We start from the raw sequence: 23483 nt of genomic DNA on the forward strand, positions 1-23483 counted from the left end.
AGGGGTGTCCACATACTTGTAGATAAGTACACAAAACACACAATTAATATGGTTTAAAAGTACAAAACGTTTCCCTGCGTTAGCGCATTCGGAAAGTATTCAGACCCCTTGACTTTTTCCACATTTTGTTACAGCCTTATTCTAAAATTGATTAAATGGTTGTTTTTTCATCAAAGTAAAAACATTATTTTTTTTGCAAATATATAAATTAGAAACTGAAATATGTACATTTACATAATCACATTTACATAAGTATTCAGACCATTTACTGAGTACTTTGTTGAAGCACCTTTGGCAGCGATTACAGCCTTCTGTCTTAGGTATGACGCTACAAGCTTGGCACACCTGTATTTGGGGAGTTTCTCACATTCTTCTCTGCAGATCCTCTCAAGCTCTGTCAGGCTGGATTGGGTGCTTCGCTGCACAACTATCTCTCCAGAGATGTTCGATCGGGTTCAAGTCCGGACTTGGCTGGGCCACTCAAGGACATTGAGACATGTCCCGAAGCCACTCCTGCGTTGTCTTGGCTGTGTGCTTAGGGTCGTTGTCCTGTTGGAAGGTGAACCTTCGCCCCAGTCTGAGCTCCTGAGCGCTCTGGACCAAGTTGTCATCAAGGATCTCCCTGTACTTTACTCCGTTCCATCTTTCCCTCTATCATGACTAGTCTCCCAGTCCCTGCCGCTGAAAAACATCCCCACAGCATGATGCTGACACCACCATGCTTCACCGTAGGGATGGTGCCAGGTTTCCTCCAGACGTGACACTTGGCATTCAGGCCAAATAATTCAATCTTGGTTTCATCAGACCAGAGAATCTTGTTTCTCATGGTCAGAGTCCTTTAGGTGCCTTTTGGCAACCTCCAAGCAGACTCATGTTCCTTTTACTGAAGAGTGGCTTCCGTCTGGCCACTATACCATAAAGGCCTGATTGGTGGAGTGCTGCAGAGATGGTTGTCCTTCTGGAAGGTTCTCCCATCTCCACAGAGGAACTCTGGAGCTCTGTCAGAGTGACCATCGGGTTCTTGGTCACATCCCTGACCAAGGCCCTTCTCCCCCGATTGCTCAGTTTGGCTGGGTGGCCAGCTCTAAGAACAGTCTTGGTGGTTCCAAAATTCTTCCATTTAAGAATGATGAAGGCCTCAGTGTTGTTGGGAACCTTAAATGCTGCAGAATTGTTTTGGTCCCCTTCCCCAGATCTGTGCCTCGACACAATCCTGTCTCGGAGCTCTACGGACAATTCCTTCATCCTCAGGGCTTGGCTTTTGCTCTGACATGTGCTGTCAACTGTGGGACCTCCTATAGACAGGTGTGCCTTTCCAATTAATTGAATTTACCACAGGTGGACTCCAATCAAGTTGTTGAAACATCTCAAGGATGATAAATGGAAACAGGATGCACCTGAGATCAATTTCGAGTCTCATAGCAAAGGGTCTGAATACTTATGTAAGTAAGGTATTTTATTTTTAATAAATGTGGAAATATTTATAAAAACCTGTTTTCGCTTTGTCATTATGGGGTATTGTATGTAGATTGATGAGGATTATTTTTTTATTGAATCCATTTAAGAATAAGGCTGTAACGTAACAAAATGTGGAAAAAGGTAAGGGGTCTGAATACTTTCCGAATGCACTGTATTTATCATTCTATTCATTCACTCAAGTACCTCTCGATTAATAATTCAGATAATGTAGTTTTTGGAGTATATACTGTATGGTATAATACTGTACTTAAGTACTTTCTGGTGTTTCTTTTGAGTGAAAAGTTATCAATAACAGCACCAGGGAAGAAAAGTCAAAAACTCAGTCGGTGGCTGTCGCCACGGTTACTTTGCGCGTTGTTCCTTGTCGGATTGCTCCTCGGTGGGTTGTTCTGCAGGTTGCTCCGTGGGTTGCTCCTCCGGAGGGTTGTCAAGCAGCTCAAACATGTCGTCGATGACCTGCCACAAGCAGTTGTCCAAAGGGAAGTCGTTGTCCACCAGGTTGACCAGGAAGTAGTTGTCGTGGATGTACTTGATGATCATACGTGATGGGGACTCGTCCTCGTACAGCTTGGCCCACTGCTCGATCCACAGGGCAAAGGCCTCGTCCTATTAAAAGAAGGCGTGAACAATTAACTCAACACATTTTAGAAGGGGGGGGGGGGTATTTCAGGCGCGTCACCACAGATTTATCTTTACAGCTCTGATAAAACTTCATTAGCAAGCTTAAATCAGTTACACACAAAATACTGGTTTTGAAAATGATTATTTGAAAGGGCTTCACGGGAGGTTGTGTCAAATGCTCAAGCTCAAAGAGACGATGTGGAGGATTCAAAACTGTACTTCAAATACCATACTCCACTAAAATCTCTGAAAATGTTAATGGAGAACTAATGACAACCATTCCACGAACTCATCTGAGTCATGGGCACTGTCCACAACCAGAAACAACCCCTAGCACACTCCATCTTGCTGATAGGTGTTTTCACAGAATTGCTTACACCTATCCAGTTGTTTCATACCTACACAAATGCATAATGGGTAATGTTCCTGGAAGGGGCCAGTAGGTTAATGAGATGACCTTTGACCTTACCTTCCAGTACAAGAAGCTGACTGGATCCACCACGGTGGGCTGGACAATCTCCCTGCCGGGGAAGATGCCCCATGTCACAGCGTTGGGTTGCATATCATGGGCGTTCGTAGTATTCTGACCCTGTAGATGGATACAATCAGCCAGTAGATCAATCTAACAAATAGTTTCAATTCACAAAATAGGTGTAGATGTAATACGTGTAGTTGAGAACTTACGTGAACGTTGACGATGTGGTAGTTGACGCGAGGCTCGTACTTCTTTAACACTTTGAGGAGAGCAGTGACGTTTTCGCTCGAGGTGAAAAATTCCAGATAGGCCTGTTAGATTTGCAAACGTGGCACAGTAGAAGGTTCATGTCATTACATGATGAATATGCATGTGATACAAGAACTGTAACTAAGTTTGAAAAACAAGATTACCACAAAATACTGATTTATTCATGCGGATTCATTTCAAGGAAAGATTGTGAATCAAAGTACTCTCAACAACATAAGAAAAACAGGGACAGCCTTAAATTTAGCTAAACCAGTAGTAATCCTTGGTAATTCTAATGGCTTTATGGGTATTTCTAAATAGTGTTCAAAGTGTACATCCCCCTGCCCACTCCCTTTACTAGGCCTACCTTATTATTTTTGTAAAAATTTACTTTAAGCATGCAGGTACAGTAATATAAGCATTATGAGCCTTTATAATGGCTTACAATAAGACAACCAAACCACAGATGCCTAACTTCACCTTCTGGAAGACGTAGCCACCAGGGGGGCCCCAGCCCACGATGGGGTCTGAGGAGGGCTTGCCGTTGATGCTGGGCTGGGAGTTGATGGTAAGGACTCCCCTGCGGTTCACCTTGTCCAGCTCGTCCTTCAGCAGGTTGGTCTCCGGGGCCAGCGGGTCGTCATTCCACGGCAGACACATCACCTAGGAGACGCGAGGTCAGGAGGCGTCAGCCAAGCAAAGTGCAAGTCAAGGGTTTAGGTTCTTGTTTTAAGTGCTTGTCATAATGCACATGGGTTGTATTTATGAGGCGCCTAACGAAAGAAAGCTGACTGAAACGTTTCGGTCTGTTTTCACTCGAAAGTGTAGAGGGCCGGGTGTCACCTTGTGTCCAGCGACATTGGGCTGGGCCGTGATGTAGCTGGTGAAGACCTCGTAGACGCTCTGCTCGCTTGTCAGCTCCTCGCCCCACATCTTCAGCAGGGTGTCCTTGGACGACTTACTCTTAAGGTAGAACAGGTAGTAATCGTTGAGTTCACCAAAGGCCGGAGAGGACGAGTTGCCCCTGAAATAACCGAGCCAAGCTGATAAGTCCTGGGAACATTGCCTGTTCACTGATTATACAGTTTTGTTCACGTTATACAGCACTTATTCACATCACAGTATAGCTTGGCCCAGTCCAGTAGTGTGAAAAGACCTTGAATTAACAATATAATTTACGGCCACAAACTAGCCAAGGTGAGAAATTCTGGCCACTCAAGGTGATTTCTCTGAAGTTTCTCTCCAGTGTTGCTCACCATCGTCCATTGGGGAAGTCATCCCAGTCCTGTGTTCTGTAGATATAGCTCTTGGGTCTGGAGGCCCAGAAGATGGGCCGCACATCCTCCACTTTGCGTTTGGGGTGAGCGCTCACCGCCCAGGGGAGTGTCCGCCTGGCAACACAAGTAGACACAAAACCGTTCATCAGTACTAGGAACGGGCAAGACAGCACCTATTCCATTCTAATACTTAGCCAGTTAGATTTCACCATGTGGAAGTTATTTATTTGTTAAGTGTTCAAGGACTAATGAAAGTGCTGTCACACACACACAATTACAAATGGTACCCACACTTTGTGTGAAAACGTGACATCTCAGAAGTCTAACATACCATTAGTGATTGGGTTTCCCCCTAAATACTGGGTAAGCTAAATCAAGCGCAACCTAAAGTATTTGAAAGAAAACCGATCTAGGGCGATTTTGACAAACCTGGGGTCCTCGATCCACAGACCCAGCTGCCGCAATACCTCCATGGTGGCCACCTCACGGTTCAGCGTGTAGAAGTGGAGGCCCGGCACCTCGCCGCTCTCCAGCAGCACGCGGCACATGCCCACAGCCTGCTCGATGCCGTAGTTGCGGATGGCCGCGTCGTTGTCCTTGATGGGTTCGATGACCCGCATGATCTCCTCGGGCACTTCCAGCTTGGACAGTTTGACCAGCTGCCTCAGAGACTGGTATCCCTGGAGACATGGAAAACCACAAATCCTACTGGTTCAGGTACTGACAGAAAAACAAATAAAGAAATAAAGGATGTCTCCATGCAATTGATGTACACATTGCAAAGACATTTAAAGACAATGAAAAAGGACAAATACACATCACGGTGGGAGTGTTATATTTCTGTATTGACTGGCATCAATGTGGAATTGATTCAAATTCCAAGGGACAAATGGTGCGACTATAAGAAAAGGTTGTTTTGAGTCGCACTGAATGTACTTGGTAATTTGTTACACCGTTGCTGGCTATCACATTAGAAAGAATGTTCTGTTCAAAGAGCCTGTTACAAAGTACACCCACGCTACCCCTCCCTTTTATCCTTAGACAAATGTAGCCTTTGATCACACCACACACGCACACATCCACGTCCATGTCCCACAGTACCTGGATAGGGAAGATGCCTGGTAGGATGGGGCAGGTGATCCCTATGGCCCTGCAGTCCCTGACAAACTTGAGGAAGGTGTCGGCCCGGAAAAAGAGCTGGCTGATGATGAAGTCGGCCCCAGCGTCCACTTTCTCCTTCAGATGTCTCAGGTCCTCGTCGTAGCTCTCCGCCTCCGGGTGGCCAGTGGGGTAGCCTGCCACAATGAAAGGGTTTTAAACGCTCAGTGTGTGTGTGTGTGTGTGTGTGTGTGTGTGTGTTTATTCAGGTCACATTTGTGACCAGTTTCAAGAATATAGGCATATGTCACAGGAGAGGCATTTTACCCCAAAAACATAATTAAAAAATAGTTTTGGGGCAGAAATGCCTTCTGGAACATGTGAACTTTCATGTGCCTTAATAACAAACTTGTATGCCATGTGTAAATACAAGTAAATAAATAATTACGAGCGTAGTTGGTTTAGCCACGGAAAAATACTGGAACCTTCCCTCTAGCCATGATTGGCTGAGATAATGGATGGGCTGGACATGCCCGAGAGATGAGTTTGGATTGTCTGCCATGTAGCATGCTTCTGTCTATATCATGAGCTGCTCAGTATATGTGGATAATCGTTTCTACCGTGGCTTTTTTTGAAAGATATTTGATTGAATTTATTTGACAATTTGTAAAATACATACATAAGGGCGCTCCAGCCGGTGATGCTTCCACATACAATCTAAGACAATCATCAAGGATAACACAATAAAGCTTAACAGCTTATTTCCATAGTGGTCCTTTTGAAGAGGGAAGGGGGAACAGGGAATGCAACGAGGTTAGGCGGCAATTGTAATGGCAACAGACAATGACAGACAAATTGTTGTTTGTACTAATTCTCTCATGTTATGAAACAATTTCCTTTCCTAATAAAACAACTATGGACAGGTACATCTCCCTTGTCTCACATACCGTTAATACTTAATATATACAAGACAATCACAATATAATAAAAACAACAGGCACCAAAAGGCAGACCAGATGCTATCCCGGGTATTTCCTTCTCAGCCACGTACGATAATCTTACTACTCACTTTTGAGACATGCTACTATTTAGCCCTTCTTTCATTGAAAACTTGAAACTACCTATGGCAGTTCTAAGTTTAAAATGTTTCTGAAGACTATTCCAAAGAATGGCAGCTGAGTATATAAAAAAAGTGTATTTCCCCATACCACTTTTAAATCTAAAAAGGAACAACGTCAGTTTCACTCCTTCTAGTGGAATAGTTATCCCGTACTAAGTTAAAGTAGTTACATAGGTACCTGGGGACCATACTGTGGACAAGCTTATGTACAAGACTATTTAATCTGAGCGACTCTCTCCTCCACTTTGAGACATTTAAGGCTTTCAAAGTGGGAATAGTCAAGATGTGTAAGTGCTGGAAGGATAAGAATAATCCTGACTCATTTGTTCTGAGATGTCTGCAATTTATTTTTTATTATCTTGGGGGCACGGTTGTACCAGGAAGAGCATGTATAGTCAAATGTCCCCATTGCATTAAAATCAAATTGTATTTGTCACATACACGTGTTTAGCAGATGTTATTGCGAGTGTTGCAAAATGCTTGTGCTTCTAGCTCCGACAGTGCAGTAATATCTAACAATTTCACAACATATACCCAATACACACAAATCTAAGTAAGGAATGGAATTAAGAATATATACACACCTATATGGACGAGCAATGACAGAGCGGCATGGACTAAGGTCCAGTAGAATATTATAGAATACAGTATATACACATATGAGATGAGTAATGCAAGATATGTAAACATTATTAAAGTGACTACTGTTCCATTTATTAAAGTGGCCAGTGATTTCAATAGGCAGCAGCAGCCTCTAATGTGCTAGTTATGGCTATTTAACAGTATGATGGCCTTGAGATAGAAGCGGTTTTTCAGTCTCTCGGTCCCAGCTTTGATGCACCTGTACTGACCTCGCCTTCTGGATGATAGCGGGGTGAACAGGCAGTGGCTCGGGTTGTTGATGTCCCTGATGATCTTTTTGGCCTTCCTGTGACATCGGGTGCTGTAGGTGTCCTGGAGGGCGGGTAGTTCGCCCCCGGTAATGCAGTCGGCAGACCGCACCACCCTCTGGAGAGCCCTGCGGTTGCGGGCTGTGCAGTTGCCGTACCAGGCGGTGATACAGCCCGACAGGATGCTCTCAATTGTGCATCTGTAAAAGTTTTAGGGTTTTAGGTGCCAAGCCAAATTTCTTCAGCCTCCTGATGCGCCTTCTTCACCACACTGTCTGCGTGGGTGGACCATTTCAGTTTGTCAGTGATGTGTACGCCAAGGAACTTGAAGCTTTCCACCTTCTCCACTGTGGTCCCATCGATGTGGATAGAGGGTGCACCCTCTGCTGTTCACTGAAGTCCACGATCACCTCCTTTGTTTCGTTGACGTTGAGTGAGAGGTTATTTTCCTGGCACCACACTCCTAGAGCCCTCACCTCCTCCCTGTAGGCTGTCTCGTCATTGTTGGTAATCAAGCCTACTACTGTTGTGTCATCTGAAAACTTGATGATTGAGTTGGAGGCGTGCTTGGCCACACAGTCATGGGTGAACAGGGAGTACAGGAGGGGGCTGAGCACGCACCCTTGAGGGGCCCCAGTGTTGAGGATCAGCGAAGTTTCCTACCTTCACCACTTGGGGGCGGCCCATCAGGAAGTCCAGGACCCAGCTGCACAGGCCGGGGTTCAGACCCAGGGCCTCGAGCCTAATGATGAACTTGGAGGGTACTATGGTGTTGAATGCTGAGCTATAGTCAATGAACAGCGTTCTTACATAGGTATTCCTCTTGTCCAGATGGGATAGGGCAGTGTGATGGCAATTGCATCATCTGTGGATCTATTTGGGCGGTAAGCAAATTGAAGTGGGTCTAAGGTGGCAGGTAAGGTAGAAGTGATATGATCCTTGACTAGTCTCTCAAGGCACTTCATGTTGACAGAGGTGAGTGCTACGGGGCGAGTCATTTAGTTCAGTTACCTTTGCTTTCTTGGGTACAGGAACAATGGTGGCCATCTTGAAGCATGTGGGAACAGCAGACTGGGATAGGAAGAGATTGAATATGTCCGTAAACACACCAGCCAGCTGGTCTGCGCATGCTCTGAGGACGTGGCTAGGGATGCCGTCTGGGCCGGCAGCCTTGCGGGGGTTAACATGCTTAAATGTCTTACTCACGTCGGCCACGGAGAAGGAGAGTCCACAGTCCTTGGTAGTGGGCCTCGTCGGTGGCACGGTGTTATCCTCAAAGCGGGCGAAGAAGGTGTTTAGCTTGTCCGGAAGCAAGACGTCGGTGTCGGCGACCTGGCTGGTTTTCCTTTTGTAGTCCGTGATTGTTTGTAGACCCTGCCACATACGTCTCGTGTCTGAGACGTTGGAGGTTCTTGCCAGAAACTTAATTTTATGGTTCACTTTGGAGATAAAGTTTTGTGCCATGCTCTCCCCAGTCAGATGTTTATCTACCACACATCCAAGATACTTAACAGAGTATTTTGCTGCGACTACTATGTCACCTACTACACCACCTTAAAATAAATCTGGGAATTTCCTCAGTTTCACCTTGGACCCGAACAAGATGGATTCTGTTTTTCCAAGGTGAAGTGACAGCTTACTGTCATGTTGCCATTTACTGACATTCAGAAGTTCAGCACTGAGGGCTTTCTCAACCACATTTTTGTCTGTGGGACACCAGCAGCGCAGAATCATCTGCATATAGGAAAAGGTCACATGTACAGGCAGATTTCAGATCAGATATAGACACACACACACACACTAGAAAGAAAAGTGGACCCAGCACACTCCCTTGGGGTACCCCACAGTTCAAGATTTTGGGTTTAGACAGGGTCCCATCCACAATCACCTTGCAGGTAAGCGCTAACCAATTCTCTCTTAGTTTGATTAACAGAATATCATGATCCACTGTATCGAACACCTTTTGGAGATCAAACATAACCATACCATAAAAAATGTCCTTCCTTATGTAGTCAGTTAGATATAGTAGGCAAGTGTCGGTGGAATGTGATTTCTTACAGCCAGATTGGAGCTCATAGAATAGGTTACGTAAGGAAATATAACGGTCAATCTGCTTGAACACAATATTTTCCATGACCTTCGATAAAACACACAGGATTGAGACAGGCCGATAGTTATGATATAAGTATTCCCTTTTTTTATATAGAGGAATTACCGTTGCAAATTTTAGTACACTGGGAAAACACCCTAGTTCAATAGACCGATATCATGAAGAACTGAAAGTGTTGTTAATAGCGCCATCAACAAAGATCAGCAGGAAAAAGTTGTGATGGACTACTTTCTGGAGGACTCTGAAAATTAAATAGATGAGGAAATCCCTGATTTCGTTTATTTTTTTATATCATTGAACCAAACATTGTATAGTCTTCCCCAATCACCGTCATCAGAAGAAACGTCAATTAACAGTGTTGTCACTGATGAAGTTGACCGAGTTTTGAAATCAGTGGGATGCCTGGTGGAAGCAGAGAGATGATTCCCAAACTCCGAGTCTCGAAAAGAGAACATAGGAGGCTGTTGTACAAAACACCTGTCTCCGGATTACGTATTCAAACTAAGGGGAACCATTGCATCCATGACAGAGGGAGAAGCGTTCATCCATGTATACGGGTAGCTACATTTTCAGATATTAGTTACCAATTTTGTCAGAAAGTTGTCTTCCTTGCAAGTTAAAGCCTACAACCCCACACATGAATGGTCTCAGGATGCTTTCCTGTTGGCATGACACAGGACTGATGGTAGCGCTCACCCAGTCTTCTCCGGACAAGCTTTTTTCCGGATGCCCCAAACAATCGGAAAGGGGATTCAGAGAAAATGACTTTACCCCAGTCCAATCCCTGTACCTTTTTGCAGAATATCAGTCTGTCCCTGATGTTTTTCCTGGAGAGAAGTTGCTTCCTCGCTGCCCTTCTTGACACCAGGCCATCCTCCAAAAGTCTTCGCCTCACTGTGCATGCAGATGCACTCACACCTGCCTGCTGCCATTCCTGAGCAAGCTCTGCACTGGTTGTGCCCCGATCCCGCAGCTGAATCAACTTTAGGAGACGGTCCTGGCTCTTGCTGGACTTTCTTGGGCGCCCTGAAGCCTTCTTCACAACAATTGAACCTCTCTCCTTGAAGTTCTTGATGATCCGATAAACGTTTGATTTAGGTGCAATCTTACTAGCAGCAATATCCTTGCCTGTGAAGCCCTTTTTGTGTAAAGCAATGATGACGGCACGTTTTTCCTTGCAGGTAACCATGGTTAACAGAGGAAGAACAATGATTTCAAGCACCACCCTCCTTTAAAGCTTCCAGTCTGTTATTCTAACTCAATCAGCATGACAGAGTGATCTCCAGCCTTGTCCTCATCAACACTCTCACCTGTGTTAACGAGAGAATCACTGACATGATGTCAGCTGGTCATTTTGTGGCAGGGCTGAAATGCAGTGGAAATGTTTTTGGGGGAATTAATCATGGCAAAGAGGGACTAATCTGATCACTCTTCATAACATTCTGGATTATATGCAAATTCCCACCATAAAAACTGAGGCAGCAGACTGTGAAAATTAATATTTGTGTCATTCACTCCAGCATCTCACTGGTCATCCCCAAAACCAACACCTCCTTTGGCCGCCACTCCTTCCAGTTCTCTGCTGCTAATGACTGGAACAAACTGCAAAAATCTCTGAAGCTGGAGACTCTTCTCTCCCTCACTAACTTTAAGCATCAGCTGTCAGAGCAGCTTACCGATCACTGCACACAGCCCATCTGTAATTAGCCCACCCAACTACCTCATCCCCATATTGTTATTTATTTTGCTCATTTGCACCCCAGTATCTCTATTTGCACATCATCTTCTATCACTCCAGTGTTAATACTAAATTGTAATTATTTAGCTCTATGGCATTTTATTGCCTTACCTCCATAACTTACTACATTTGCACACACTGTATATAGATTTTCTATTGTGTTATTGACTGTATGTTTTTGTTTATCCCATGTGTAACTCTGTGTTGTTTTTAAAATCGCACTGCTTTGCTTTATCTTGGCCAGGTCGCAGTTGTAAATGAGAACTTGTTCTCAACTGGCCTACCTGGTTATCTAAAGGTGAAATAAAAAAAATTCTCAACTTTTGACCACGACTGTACTTTCCCACTTTTAGTCTTGAAATCTTTGGTTGTTTACTACACTACCGTATTCACGCTGTTTAGCACATGGCCTCACAAGTGAATCCTTAAAGAGATGGGTGGGGCTAACGCTTAAGAGGGTGTGTGAACGATGCTGAATGGGTGTAGACAAAGAAGAGCTCTCCAGTAGGTGTACCAAAACATTAAATGGGCCAGTTTCTCAAAAGTGGGGTTACAAGTTTATCAACTTTCAAAGCAGAATTACTTTCCCCATTGTTTCTCAACTGCAGTGTATGATACACAATTTTCTAACTCTGAGTCTCTACTTTTATCCAATGTAAAAAACACCATCTCAAATGATGCTACATAGGACCGAATCCAGGTGGTGAGTCACATTTTACCAACAACTTGTAGCATTAAATGGCTTTTGGGGTGATAAAATGCTCACATCGTATTAGTAGGTACAACAGCCTACTTTAATGTCCTTCACAAATTACCTGATATAAGGATATATTACAACATGATGAAGCTTTGTAAAAAACAAAAAAGTAATTTAGCTTCAAACGTACCGGCAACACAGATGTCAAAGTAGTCGTCAAACTCGGAGCGTATATGTTTGACTAGGTCTGTGGCGTAGTTGAAGCCTGCTTCTTCCTCTTCCCAGTCAGCCCCCATGGGATCTATAAAGAGATTAGGAAAACATAGTGTTTAACAGGAATTTGTCACAATGAGACCTAGCTAGTTAGCCAGGACTCTTGAAAAAGACATCTCAATGAGAAAAACCTGGATAAATAAGGTTTAAATTGAGACTCAGCGATGTGACCACGAGCATAAATGTGAACCAAAAAATATTGCAGAGTGAGAGCGATGCAAGAGGCAGCAAGGTAAAGTTCTGAACCAAGATATTGAAGAGTGAGTGTGATGCAAGAGACTGCAATGCAAGCGATATGACGTGACCTTGAGCAACAATGTGAACCAAAGATATTGCTGAGTGAGAGTGATGCAAGAGGCTGCAATCATGCAAGTGAACAGGAATTCACTTGGTGGCCAACTACAAAAAACATCTGACCTCTGTGATTGCCAACAAGGGTTTTGCCACCAAGTACTAAGTCATGTTTTGCAGAGGGGTCAAATACTTATTTCCCTCATTAAAATGAAAATCAATTTATAATATTTTTGACTTGCGTTTTTCTGGATTTTTTGTTTGTTATTCTGTCTCTCACTGTTCACATAAACCTACCATTAAAATTATAGACTGACCATGTCTTTGTCAGTGGGCAAACGTACAAAATCAGCAGGGGATCAAATACTCCCCCCCACTGTGTGTGTGTGTGTGTGTGTGTGTGTGTGTGTGTGTGTGTGTGTGTGTATATATATATATATGTATATATATATATATATCCTTTGGAAAGTATTCAGACCCCTTGACTTCACACTTATTTTTTAACGTTACAGCCTTATTCTAAAATGGATTTAAAATAATAATAATTCTCAGCAATCTACACACAATACCCCATAATGACAAAGCAAAAACTGTTTTTTAGAAATGCAGGTGCATCCTGTTTCCATTGATCATCCTTGAGATGTTTCTACAACTTTGTTGTTTACCTGTGGTAAATTTAATTGATTGTACATGATTTGGAAAGGCACACAACTGTCTATATAAAGTCCCACAGTTGACAGTGCATGTCAGGGCAAAAACCAAGCCGTGAAGTCCAAGGAATTGTCCATAGAGCTCCAAAACAGGATTGTGTCGAGGCACAGATCTGGGGAAGGGTACCAAAAAAATTCTGCAGCAATGAAGGTCCCCAAGAACACAGTGGCCTCCATCATTCTTAAATGGAAGAAGTTTGGAACCACCAAGACTCTTCCTAGAGCTGGCCACCCGGCCAAACTGAGCAATTGAGGGAGAAGGGCCTTGGTCATGGAGGTGACCAAGAACCCGATGGTGACTGACAGGATCTGTACTTTGCTCTGTTCATCTTTCCCTCGATCCTGACTACTCTCCCAGTCCCTGCCGCTGAAAAACATCCCCACAGCCTGATGCTGCCACCACGCTTCACTGTAGGGATGGTGCCTGGATTCCTCCAGACGTGACGCTTGGCATTCAGGCCAAATAGTTCAATCTTGGTTTCAACCAGAGAATCTTGTTTCTCATGGTCTGAGAGTCTTTAGTCAAACTCCAAGCGGGCTGTCATGTACCTTTTACTGAGGAGTGGCTTCTGTCTGGCCACTCTACCATAAAGGCTGGATTGGTGGAGTGCTGCAGAGATGGTTGTCCTTCTGGAAGGTTCTCCCATCTCCACAGAGGAACTCTGTAGCTCTGTCAGAGTGACCATCGGGTTCTTGGTCACCTCCCTGACAAAGGCCCTACTCCCCAGATTGCTCAGTTTGGCTGGGCGGCCAGCTCTAGGAAGAGTCTTGGTGGTTCCAAACTTCTTCCATTTAAGAATGATGGAGGCCACTGTGTTCTTGGTGACCTTCAATCCTGCAGATTCTTTTTGGGTACCCTTCCCCAGATCTGTGCCTCGACACAATCCTGTCTTGGAGCTCTACGGACAATTCCTTGGACCTCATGGCTTTGTTTTTGCTCTGACATACACTGTCAACTGTGGGACCTTACATAAACAGTTGTGTGCCTTTCCAAATAATGTCCAATCAATTTAATTTACCAAAGGTGGACTCCAATCAAGTTGTAGAAACATCAAGGATGATCAATGGAAACAGGATGCACCTCAGCTCAATTTCGAATCTCATTGGAAAGGGTCTGGATACTTATGTAAATATATATATATATTTTTTTTTATACATTTGCAAAAAGTTCTAAAAACCTGTTTTTGCTTTGTCATTATGGGGTATTGTGTGTAGATTTTAGAATAAGGCTGTAACAAAATGTGGAAAAAGTCGAGGGGTCTGAATACTTTCCGAATGCACTGTATGTATGTACAGCTGAAGTCGGAAGTTTACATACACCTTAGCCAAATACATTTAATCTCAGTTTTTCACAATTCCTGACATTTAATCCTAGTAAAAATGCCGTGTGTTACGTTAGTTAGGATCACCACTTTATTTTAAGAATGTGAAATGTCAGAATAATAGTAGAGAGAATGATTTATTTCAGCTTTTATTTCTTTCATCACATTCCCAGTGGGTCAGAAGTTCACATACACTCAATTAGTATTTGGTAGCATTGCCTTTCAATTGTTTAACTTGGGTCAAACGTTTCGGGTAGCCTTCCACAAGCTTCCCACAATAAGTTGGGTGAATTTTGGCCCATTCCTCCTGACAGAGCTGGTGTAACTGAGTCAGGTTTATAGGCCTCCTTGCTCGCACACGCTTTTTCAGTTCTGCCCACAAATGTTCTATAGGATTGAGGTCAGGGCTTTGTGATGGCCACTCCAATACCTTGACTTTGTTGTCCTTAAGCCATTTTGCCACAACTTTGGAAGTATGCTTGGGGTCATTGTCCATTTGGAAGACCCATTTGCGACCAAGCTTTAACTTCCTGACTGATGTCTTGAGATGTTGCTTCAATATATCCACATAATTTTCCTTCCTCATGATGCCATCTATTTTGTGAAGTGCACCAGTCCCTGCTGCAGCAAAGCACCCCCACAGCATGATGCTGCCACCCCCGTGCTTCACGGTTGGGATGGTGTTCTTCGGCTTGCAAGCTACCCCCTTTTTCCTTCAAACATAACGATGGTCATTATGGCCAAACAGTTCTATTTTTGTTTAATCAGACCAGAGGACATTTCTCCAAAAAGTATGATCTTTGTCCCCATGTGCAGTTGCAAACCGTAGTCTGGCTTTTTTTAATGGCGGTTTTGGAGCAGTGGCTTCTTCCTTACTGAGCGGCCTTTCAGGTTATGTCGATATAGGACTAGTTTGGTCCTCGTGGTCCTCTGTAGCTCAGCTGGTAGAGCACGGCGCTTGTAACGCCAAGGTAGTGGGTTCGATCCCCGGGACCACCCATACACACAAAAAAAAATGTATGCACGCATGACTGTAAGTCGCTTTGGATAAAAGCGTCTGCTAAATGGCATATTATTATTATTATTATAGTTTTACTGTGGATATAGATACTTTTGTACCTGTTTCCTCCAGCATCTTCACAAGGTCCTTTGCTGCTGTTCTGGGATTGATTTGCACTTTTCGCACCAAAGTACGTTCATCTCTAGGAGACAGAACGTGACTCCTTCCTGAGCGGTATGACGGCTGCGTGGTCCCATGGTGTTTATACTTGTGTACTATTGTTTGTACAGATGAACGTGGTACCTTCAGGCGTTTGGAAATTGCTCCCAAGGATGAACCACCACTTGTGGAGGTCAAAAATAACAATATTCTGAGGTCTTGGCTGATTTCTTTTGATTTTCCCATGAGGTCAAGCAAAGAGGCACTGAGTTTGAAGGTAGGCCTTGAAATACATCCACAGGTACACCTCCAATTGACTCAAATGATGTCAATTAGCCTATCAGAAGCTTCTAAAGCCATGATATCATTTTCTGGAATTCTCCAAGCTGTTTAAAAGGCACAGTCAACTTAGTGAATGTAAACTTCTGACCCACTGGAATTGTGATACAGTGAATTAATCTGTCTGTAAACAATTGTTGGAAAAATTACTTGTGTCATGCAAAGTAGATGTCCTGACCGACTTGCCAAAACTATAGTTTGTTAACAAGAAATTTGTGGAGTGGTTGAAAAACAAGTTTTAATGACTCCAAACTAAGTGCATGTAAGCTTCCGACTTCAACTGTATGTATGTATGTATGTATGTATTGCATTGCAGACGACACCTGTCTGATTCGCGCCCATCTCAGTGGACTAATACATTAGAGGCCGCAGGGATGGCACAGCCCAAGAAGGGGAGTGTGGCTAAAATGCACATCTCTCTTCAGAATGCGCTCTCTCCCGCCAATTTGTGCATATTCATGGTTTCTTTCATAACCTCATTGTGTGAATTGTTTGCGTTTGATTGTTATGGTAATTTCTGTTAATGCATCGAATATATTATTATTCCAATATTTTATTGTTCTCATTGTCAGAGTAGACACGTTGTTTGCAGAGCGCACAACCTATGCTTGTGTGAAACAAGTTTTGGTTTATTTCATTCCATTTATGAGTTGTCAATTTAGTAATCGTCTTTTGTTGGGAGCGCTCCTGTCAATGTTGAGTAAGTACAATATTTGATTACGCAAAGAAGTAGGCCTATAGGCTGCCTGGTCTGCACGCAACTGTAGGCATATAAAATGTGCCCATTTGAGGATCTGATAGCATTTCTGATTGGCTTAACGCACCACCAGTTATGAGCTGTGGAGCATCTCAAAGTAATGTTTTCACTTCAAACAGGAAGCAAACAAAATCAGTTTTTACATCCATTGAGAATGACAATAGTTAAATGTATTTGAAAAACCTTTCCGTCTCTCCCCCTTTCAATAACCACTCAGCATGAAAGGGAAAAATGTCATGCTCTGATCCAGTGGAAACGTCATAAAATAGGCCTACCTGATTCCCTTGCGCAAATAGCCTACAGCTGTGTCTGTCCCGAGCTCACTGGCAGGATTAACTGAGGGCCCAGAATATTTTATACAATGTTGCAAGTTTGCTAGAGCAAGCTTTGGGCCTGACCCGAGTTAATAGTTGATACAATGTTTCAAGTGTGTTGCAGACAGGCCATGTGTAGCCAATGTGATTTATAGGATATTTATTTTTTAAATCGGGATATTTTCCACCTGCAGGCTGCAATGTTTTTATTTGTTGGATTTATGAAGGCTAGTTGGCAATAGAAGTTAACCTAAAAAGTATCATTTTAATTTAGATAGAATTTAGATTAACCACACGACAATGACTGAGATACGAAGACATTATTATAAATTAAATGAAAGTTCCACGAAAATGTGCATATAAAAACCATAACTGGAACGCAGATCGGTAGGAATTGTAAGATAAATTGGCATTCCACATGAAAAAGGTTGCCGACTCCTTGTGTAGCCTATTACTGGCAACTTCAGGAGAGTAACGGCAGAATCTGCGAAAGCCAGCAGGAGTGAGAGGAGGATGGTCGGATCAGGTTAAGATTTTTCATTTTCTGGTTATCTTGATCTCTGGCTCCCTCGAGTCATTTGTGTCATATTTCATCAAACAGTGAGCTTAAAGCATCAGACAAGCCCAATACATATAGTTGATTTTATTAAAACACATAGGGTGTGACTATATGTAAAAATACACGTTTTAAAATGTCGACCAATCGATTGGTCTAAATAAGTTGTTTTTTGTCGGAGACAGCCCGAAAATATGTAAATACCACGTAAATCTTCTTACATTTGGTAACTTGACAGTCCTCTGCCTCAGTTGCCTATGTACACCAACAACTCATGTTAGCCAGAGCAAGATGAGCTAAAATCTAACGAGGGAACAGTAGATAAACCCTCAAACCGTTTTAGCTTGTAGTTGGCCGTCAAAATTGCACTGATAAACAAATGGGGAATAGTAGCCTGCTCGCCCTTCTACAGCTTGCCTGGCAATGCATGCTTGTCCCAACCCATGTTTTGACAACTGAATGGGAACTTGCCTGCCTGCCCTCCCATTTGATCGATGCCAAATACATTTGACTGACAACTTAGAGATATGCTAACTGTGGATAACAGTCATTCAAGTTCAGCATAGCTAGCTCGTGTTTTTAGCTTGCTAAATAAATAACTATATAAATATAATGAACAAAAATATAAAAACGCAACAATTGTAATGATTTTACTGAGTTTCAGTTCATATACAGGAAAAGTCCATTGAAATAAAGTCATTAGGCCCTAATCTATGGATTTCACATGACTGAGCAGGGGCGCAGCCATGGTTGGGCATAGGCCCACCCACTTGGGAGCCAGGCACACCCCACAAAAGGGCTTTATCACAGACTGAAATACTCCTCAGTTTCATTAGCTGTCCGAGTGGCTGGTCTCAGACAATCCCACAGATGAAGAAGCCAGATGTAGAGGTCCTGGGCTGGCGTGGTTACACATGGTCTGCAGTTGGACATACTGCCAAATTCTCTTAAACAACATTGGAGGCGGCTTATGGTAGAGAAATAAACGTTTGATTCTCTGGCAACAGCTCTGGTGGACTTTCCTGCAGTCAGCATGCCAATTGCACCCTCCCTCAAAACTTGAAGACATCTGTGTGACAACACTGAACATTTTAGAGTGGCCTTTTATTGTCCCCAGCACAAGGTGCACTTGTGTAATGATCATGCCGTTTAATCAGATTCTTGATATGCCACACATGTCGGGTGAATGGATTATCTTGGCAAAGGAGAAATGCTCACTAACAAGGATGTAAACAAATTTGTGCACAAAATGTGACAGAAATATGGACATTTTCTGGGATCTTTAATTTCTGCTCCTTAAACATGGGACCAACACTTTACATGTTGCATTTTTGCACAGTATAGATAATTTAGCCTATTAGCCACTTTATGACTGACTTGTGGTCATGCCTCTTGCTAGTTTGATTGTATTGACATTCCCAGCCTTAGATACATTCGTCAGTTTTTGTCCAAAACATAGTCATTGCAACTGAAACAGTGTATCCCGAAGGGCTGGAGGCAGTAAACAGTGTACCAGGCCAGCTGTGATTCACAACCTGATAGCAATATTTGTTGGACTACCAAGAAAAGTATTGGTGAATTAACTATATTAATCATGCATTGAATATCCATCTATTCTGCCAACAATGCTTTACTCTACATCATGGAATTTTGAGTAAAATATAACCTATTTTTAAAACTTTATATAAAGTCGGTTTTGTAGCATAAACTATGAATTTGATATTTTTGACTGATATAATTGTCTGTTTCATAGCTGCAAAGTAATTAAAATGCTGTCAGTTCCACTTTAAGAGGAAAAAGTGAAAACTGACCTTAGAACTGGGTCTAGGTTTAATGTCACCCTATCAATCAATCAATCAATTTTATTTTATATAGCCCTTCTTACATCAGCTAATATCTCGAAGTGCTGTACAGAAACCCAGCCTAAAACCCCAAACAGCTAATAATGCAGGTGTAGAAGCACGGTGGCTAGGAAAAAGCTAGCCTAGTCCACGCCAAAAGGCCCTACCTCCTCTTAGAGCCATGATGTTCTTCAGGCCAAGGTGTTTGGCTTTGCTCAGGTACCCAGTGATCTTCTCTTTGGTCTGGTTGCAGCAGGTCAGGTGCAGGATGCTCTCCAGGCCACAGTAGTTGACCGCTGTGCTGGCGATCATCATAGAGGAGGTCTCCTTGTCCGAACCCGGGTCCCCCGCTGGATGCCAGGTTACGTCTATGAACAGGGGGCCCCCAGAGCCCATGCGATCAAATCTGAATGGGGATAAATGGGAGATAAATTTGCAGTGATACATTTCAAACTCAAAACTAAAGTGTTGAGTTACTAGAACAAGCCAACGCCAAAGTTTTAGCTACAGACCTAGAGATTAGGTTGACAGCTCCACTGGCAGTGCGAGGGGGGAAGAACTCGAGGGAAAACCAGTGGTCGCCCAACTCCGTCCGGCGGCGCATCTTGTCCCGTAGCCTGTCCGTGCGGTCGGTGTCCAACACGGGCGTTGAGGAGCGAGAGCTTTCCTTGGAACTCTCGCCACCGCTGTTGCTCGCGCCACTTGAGTCGCTTTTGCTGCATGTTCGCCAGGTGTCTTCGACTCGCTGCACTTGATTCACCATGCTGCTGCAGCCAAAAACAGTGTTTGAAGTTTGACTCCAAAACTATCACGAGTGGGCTTACACTGAAGTTCTCTCTTTCACACGGGCGAAAACATGTGAAACTGAAAGACATGCTAGCCAGCATGTATCACTGTTAGCTAGCTAGCTACGTTACCCACTAAACAGAATAACGTTAAACAAAGCAGCTAACGTTACAAAGAGAAGGTTAGGTAGCTAACGTGAGCAATCATGCACAACATTCGGCAACAAATGCATAGCTAGCTAACTTACTTGTTTCTCTCAATTCTTCCACAAATTCTTCTGCAGGCGTATCTAGATATTCGCCCAGGCTCGCCTCCGTTATGTGAGCAACTACAACGTGTGACTGGTTTTATATCCCTGTCCTGAACCAGTATCTGGGCAGGGGGGGAGATAGCCGATTAAACGAAACTCCATGATTCACGATGGAGTTGAGCACCGACTAGTGCATGCGTACTGGACCTCCGAATGAAGTGTTTTATTTCAGCGCTCAAAGAATAGCCCAATTACACACGACATTGTTCTGTGTGCTATTCTTTGGGTGATGAAATCAGTAGTAAAAAAAAAAAGAAACATTTCATTTTATGTGAGGTCAGAGCTCCAGTCCGCTCACACTAGTTGCGACACAACTCCATCGTAAATCGTGGAGTTGAGTTTAGTCGGCTAAAAGGGGGAGAGGATGAAAATGAAGAGATACACTTCCATCACACCGACAGTTCTTTGAAGTTTTGTTACACCAGAAGTCCATATATGTCCAATGGAATGCTGCGTTTGCCTTGCACTATTGCGTTGCAGTGCGTTATGTGTGGTGCTTTTGTTGGACACTATCCAGATGATGCTGCATATAATTTTGTGCAAAGACATTGTAGGTGTGATCGAGCCATTAGACAGCTCGAGCATTCATTTTCCATTAGACAACTCTGCAAGTGTTAATAATGTCAAAATATGTTCATTACTAACCAAATATAGAGTTTGGCTGAGCAAGTGTTTTTGTCCAAGTGCGCATGCGCCAAATCCACCTAATTACTGACACGCACAGGTTTTATTGTAATTATTTTATTTAACCTTTATTTAACTGGTAGGCTGATCCAGCAGCAGTATAGTCAAAAACAGCATGAAGATAGACAGAAACTGCTTCTGAAAACGTGACCGTTTCACTTTCACGAGGTTGGAGTAATGTTCAACTACTTAAGACAGTGGACAGTACACGACCCCGTCCATAGTTGCTTAGCTAAACTCCATATTTGGTGAGTAACGAACATATTTTGAAATTATAACCCTTGCCGAGCTGTTAATGTGAAAATGAAGGGTAGCTTATTGGGATAGAGAGGAGCCTCGTCATATTCATCGTCTCCTATGCCCAGATACTGAACTTTTCAAACATGCATTTGCAAAGTATGAGAACCTTGATAATAGCCCAAATTTGTTTTTATTAGGAAGACCTGCAAGCAGGAAGAAATGGGCCAATGGCTCATGCTGAAATTCTGCCGTATTTGCCTGACTTACTGCTGCACATTTGTAATGTTTAATATTTAATTTGAGCTGTCTAATGTAGTATCAGAACTAATATGTTAGACAACTAAATGACCTGCTGTTTTGATACTTTTTGCTTACATTTATGAGGTAGAGCGGTGGGCATTCATGTTATGATTCAGGTTCTCAGACAGTGTTCTTTACCAGGAGGAAGGTGGGATATGAGGTATGCTTGAGGTTATATGGGAGAAACTTGGAGAGGGTGGGGGTCTTCATGTTCCTTGGGGTATACTTTGACACTAGACTGACCTGGGCAGAACACATTGAGAGAGTGGTGGGAAAGTGTAAAAAGGTGCTAAATGTGTCTGACGGGGAAGGAGTGGGGGGCTGGGCGTTCCTCATTGAGGACCATGATCAGATCTGTAATAGACTATGGTAGTATAGTGTATGGTTCGGCAGCCTGGACCTTATTGGAAAGGCTAGATGACATACAGGGGCAAGGACTCAGAATATGTAGTGGGGTGTTTCGGACCTCCCCAGTGGCTGCATTACAGGTGGAGATAGGGGATATGCCATTGCAGATTAGAAGACAGCAGCTGGCAATTAATTATTGGGTTAACCTACAGGGACATCAGGGACAGGTGTCTCATCCTGTGAAAGGGATTTTACAGGCATGCTAGGAACATGAGCGAAGACAGAACACAAGCTTTGGGTGGCTGGGTAATACCCAGGCGAAGGAGCTGGGACTGTATGGAAGGAAGTTTAGTCCAACAGTAGTTATTCCTGTAAATACACCATGGCTACTCCTGCCTCCAGTAGTTGATCTAGAAGTGTTGGCGAGACTACAGAAAGATAGGGAGGGTGTTGATCCATCTGATTTTTTTAAAGAGAAGTCTAGATACTGTGTATCAGGATTTTGTGGCCATTTACACAGATGGTTCAAACGATCCAAGGACAGGATTTACTGGGTCAGCATTTGTAGTGCAGGAATGTGGGGTGGCAGACAGGAAAATATATTACAGATCATCTGGCTGTATATATGGCGGAGATGATGGCCATACTGTTGGCCTTGCAGTGGGTGGAGGAAATCAAGCCAGACAGAGTAGTTATTTGCTCTGATTCATGTGCAGTGCTGATGAGTCTCCAGTCCTTTAGCTCACGTTGCAGAGAAGACCTGCTTTATGAGGTACTACAAACCCTTGGCAGGATTAGACAGATGGGTATACAGATAAGATTTACTTGGGTCCCAGCCCATGTGGGGGTGGAGGGGAACGAGGCAGTTGATGTACTGACTAAACAAGCACTTAGTAGTGGGGATGTTGAAGTTGTAGTTTCAATGAGCAAGGCAGAGGCAAAAAGACTGATATATACAGTGATGGTGCAGAGATGGCAGGAGCAGTGGAATAGAGATACTAAGAGCAGGCATTTATTTCAAGTACAGAGGAAAGTCGGGGAGGACGGCAGGAAGGGACAAAAGAGAGGAGGCTATTTTTACAAGATTAAGGGTGGGACACAGCTGGTTGAATAAGATCTTAAATGTGATAGGAAAGCATCCAACAGGAAAGTGTGATTATTGCAAGGAAACGGTGACTGTGGAGCATGTATTGCTATAGCTTGGGAATTATCAGAGGGAAAGAGAGAGTCTGAGATCTAGTGTGAGGGAGAAGGGGATACAGGAAATTAGGTTAAAGAGTATATTGAGTAGAACGTCATTAGATATAGTCTCAAGTATGTTGTTATCTTTATTAAGAGCAACGGGGCTGGCAGGTAGAATTTAGTTTCTCCCTGTCTCTGGCTTACACTCCAGTACAGTAGGTGGCGGTAATGCTCTGTAACATTGGATGCCAACCGCCAATAAACCCCACCGAAGAACAAACCTCCCGTCTTTGTTCGTCACATGACATTGTGGGACG

At 43.4% G+C, this 23483-nt stretch overlaps 1 protein-coding gene across 2 annotated transcripts; it reads right to left on the reverse strand.

The window, feature by feature from the left end:
* Positions 1–1562: 1562 nt before the first annotated feature.
* Positions 1563–20446, reverse strand: LOC121538303 (methylenetetrahydrofolate reductase-like). 2 transcript variants are annotated; one of them, XM_041846181.2, is made up of 12 exons: positions 20350–20446; positions 19829–20080; positions 19484–19722; positions 11945–12055; positions 5203–5396; positions 4531–4781; positions 4081–4215; positions 3668–3848; positions 3305–3487; positions 2785–2886; positions 2570–2689; positions 1563–2085 (listed from the first exon to the last, which is right to left on the reverse strand). In XM_041846181.2, exons 2-12 carry the CDS (start codon positions 20077–20079, stop codon positions 1822–1824), a joined length of 2031 nt encoding a protein of 676 aa, XP_041702115.1. In that variant the 5' UTR covers position 20080; positions 20350–20446; the 3' UTR covers positions 1563–1821. The 2 variants fall into 2 exon arrangements, with proteins under 2 accessions (XP_041702115.1, XP_041702114.1); XM_041846180.2 differs by having other exon boundaries at positions 19829–20083.
* Between the last annotated feature and the right edge of the window lie 3037 nt (positions 20447–23483).

This window comes from Coregonus clupeaformis, chromosome 24 (assembly GCF_020615455.1).
Source record: "Coregonus clupeaformis isolate EN_2021a chromosome 24, ASM2061545v1, whole genome shotgun sequence".
Taxonomy (NCBI): domain Eukaryota; kingdom Metazoa; phylum Chordata; class Actinopteri; order Salmoniformes; family Salmonidae; genus Coregonus; species Coregonus clupeaformis.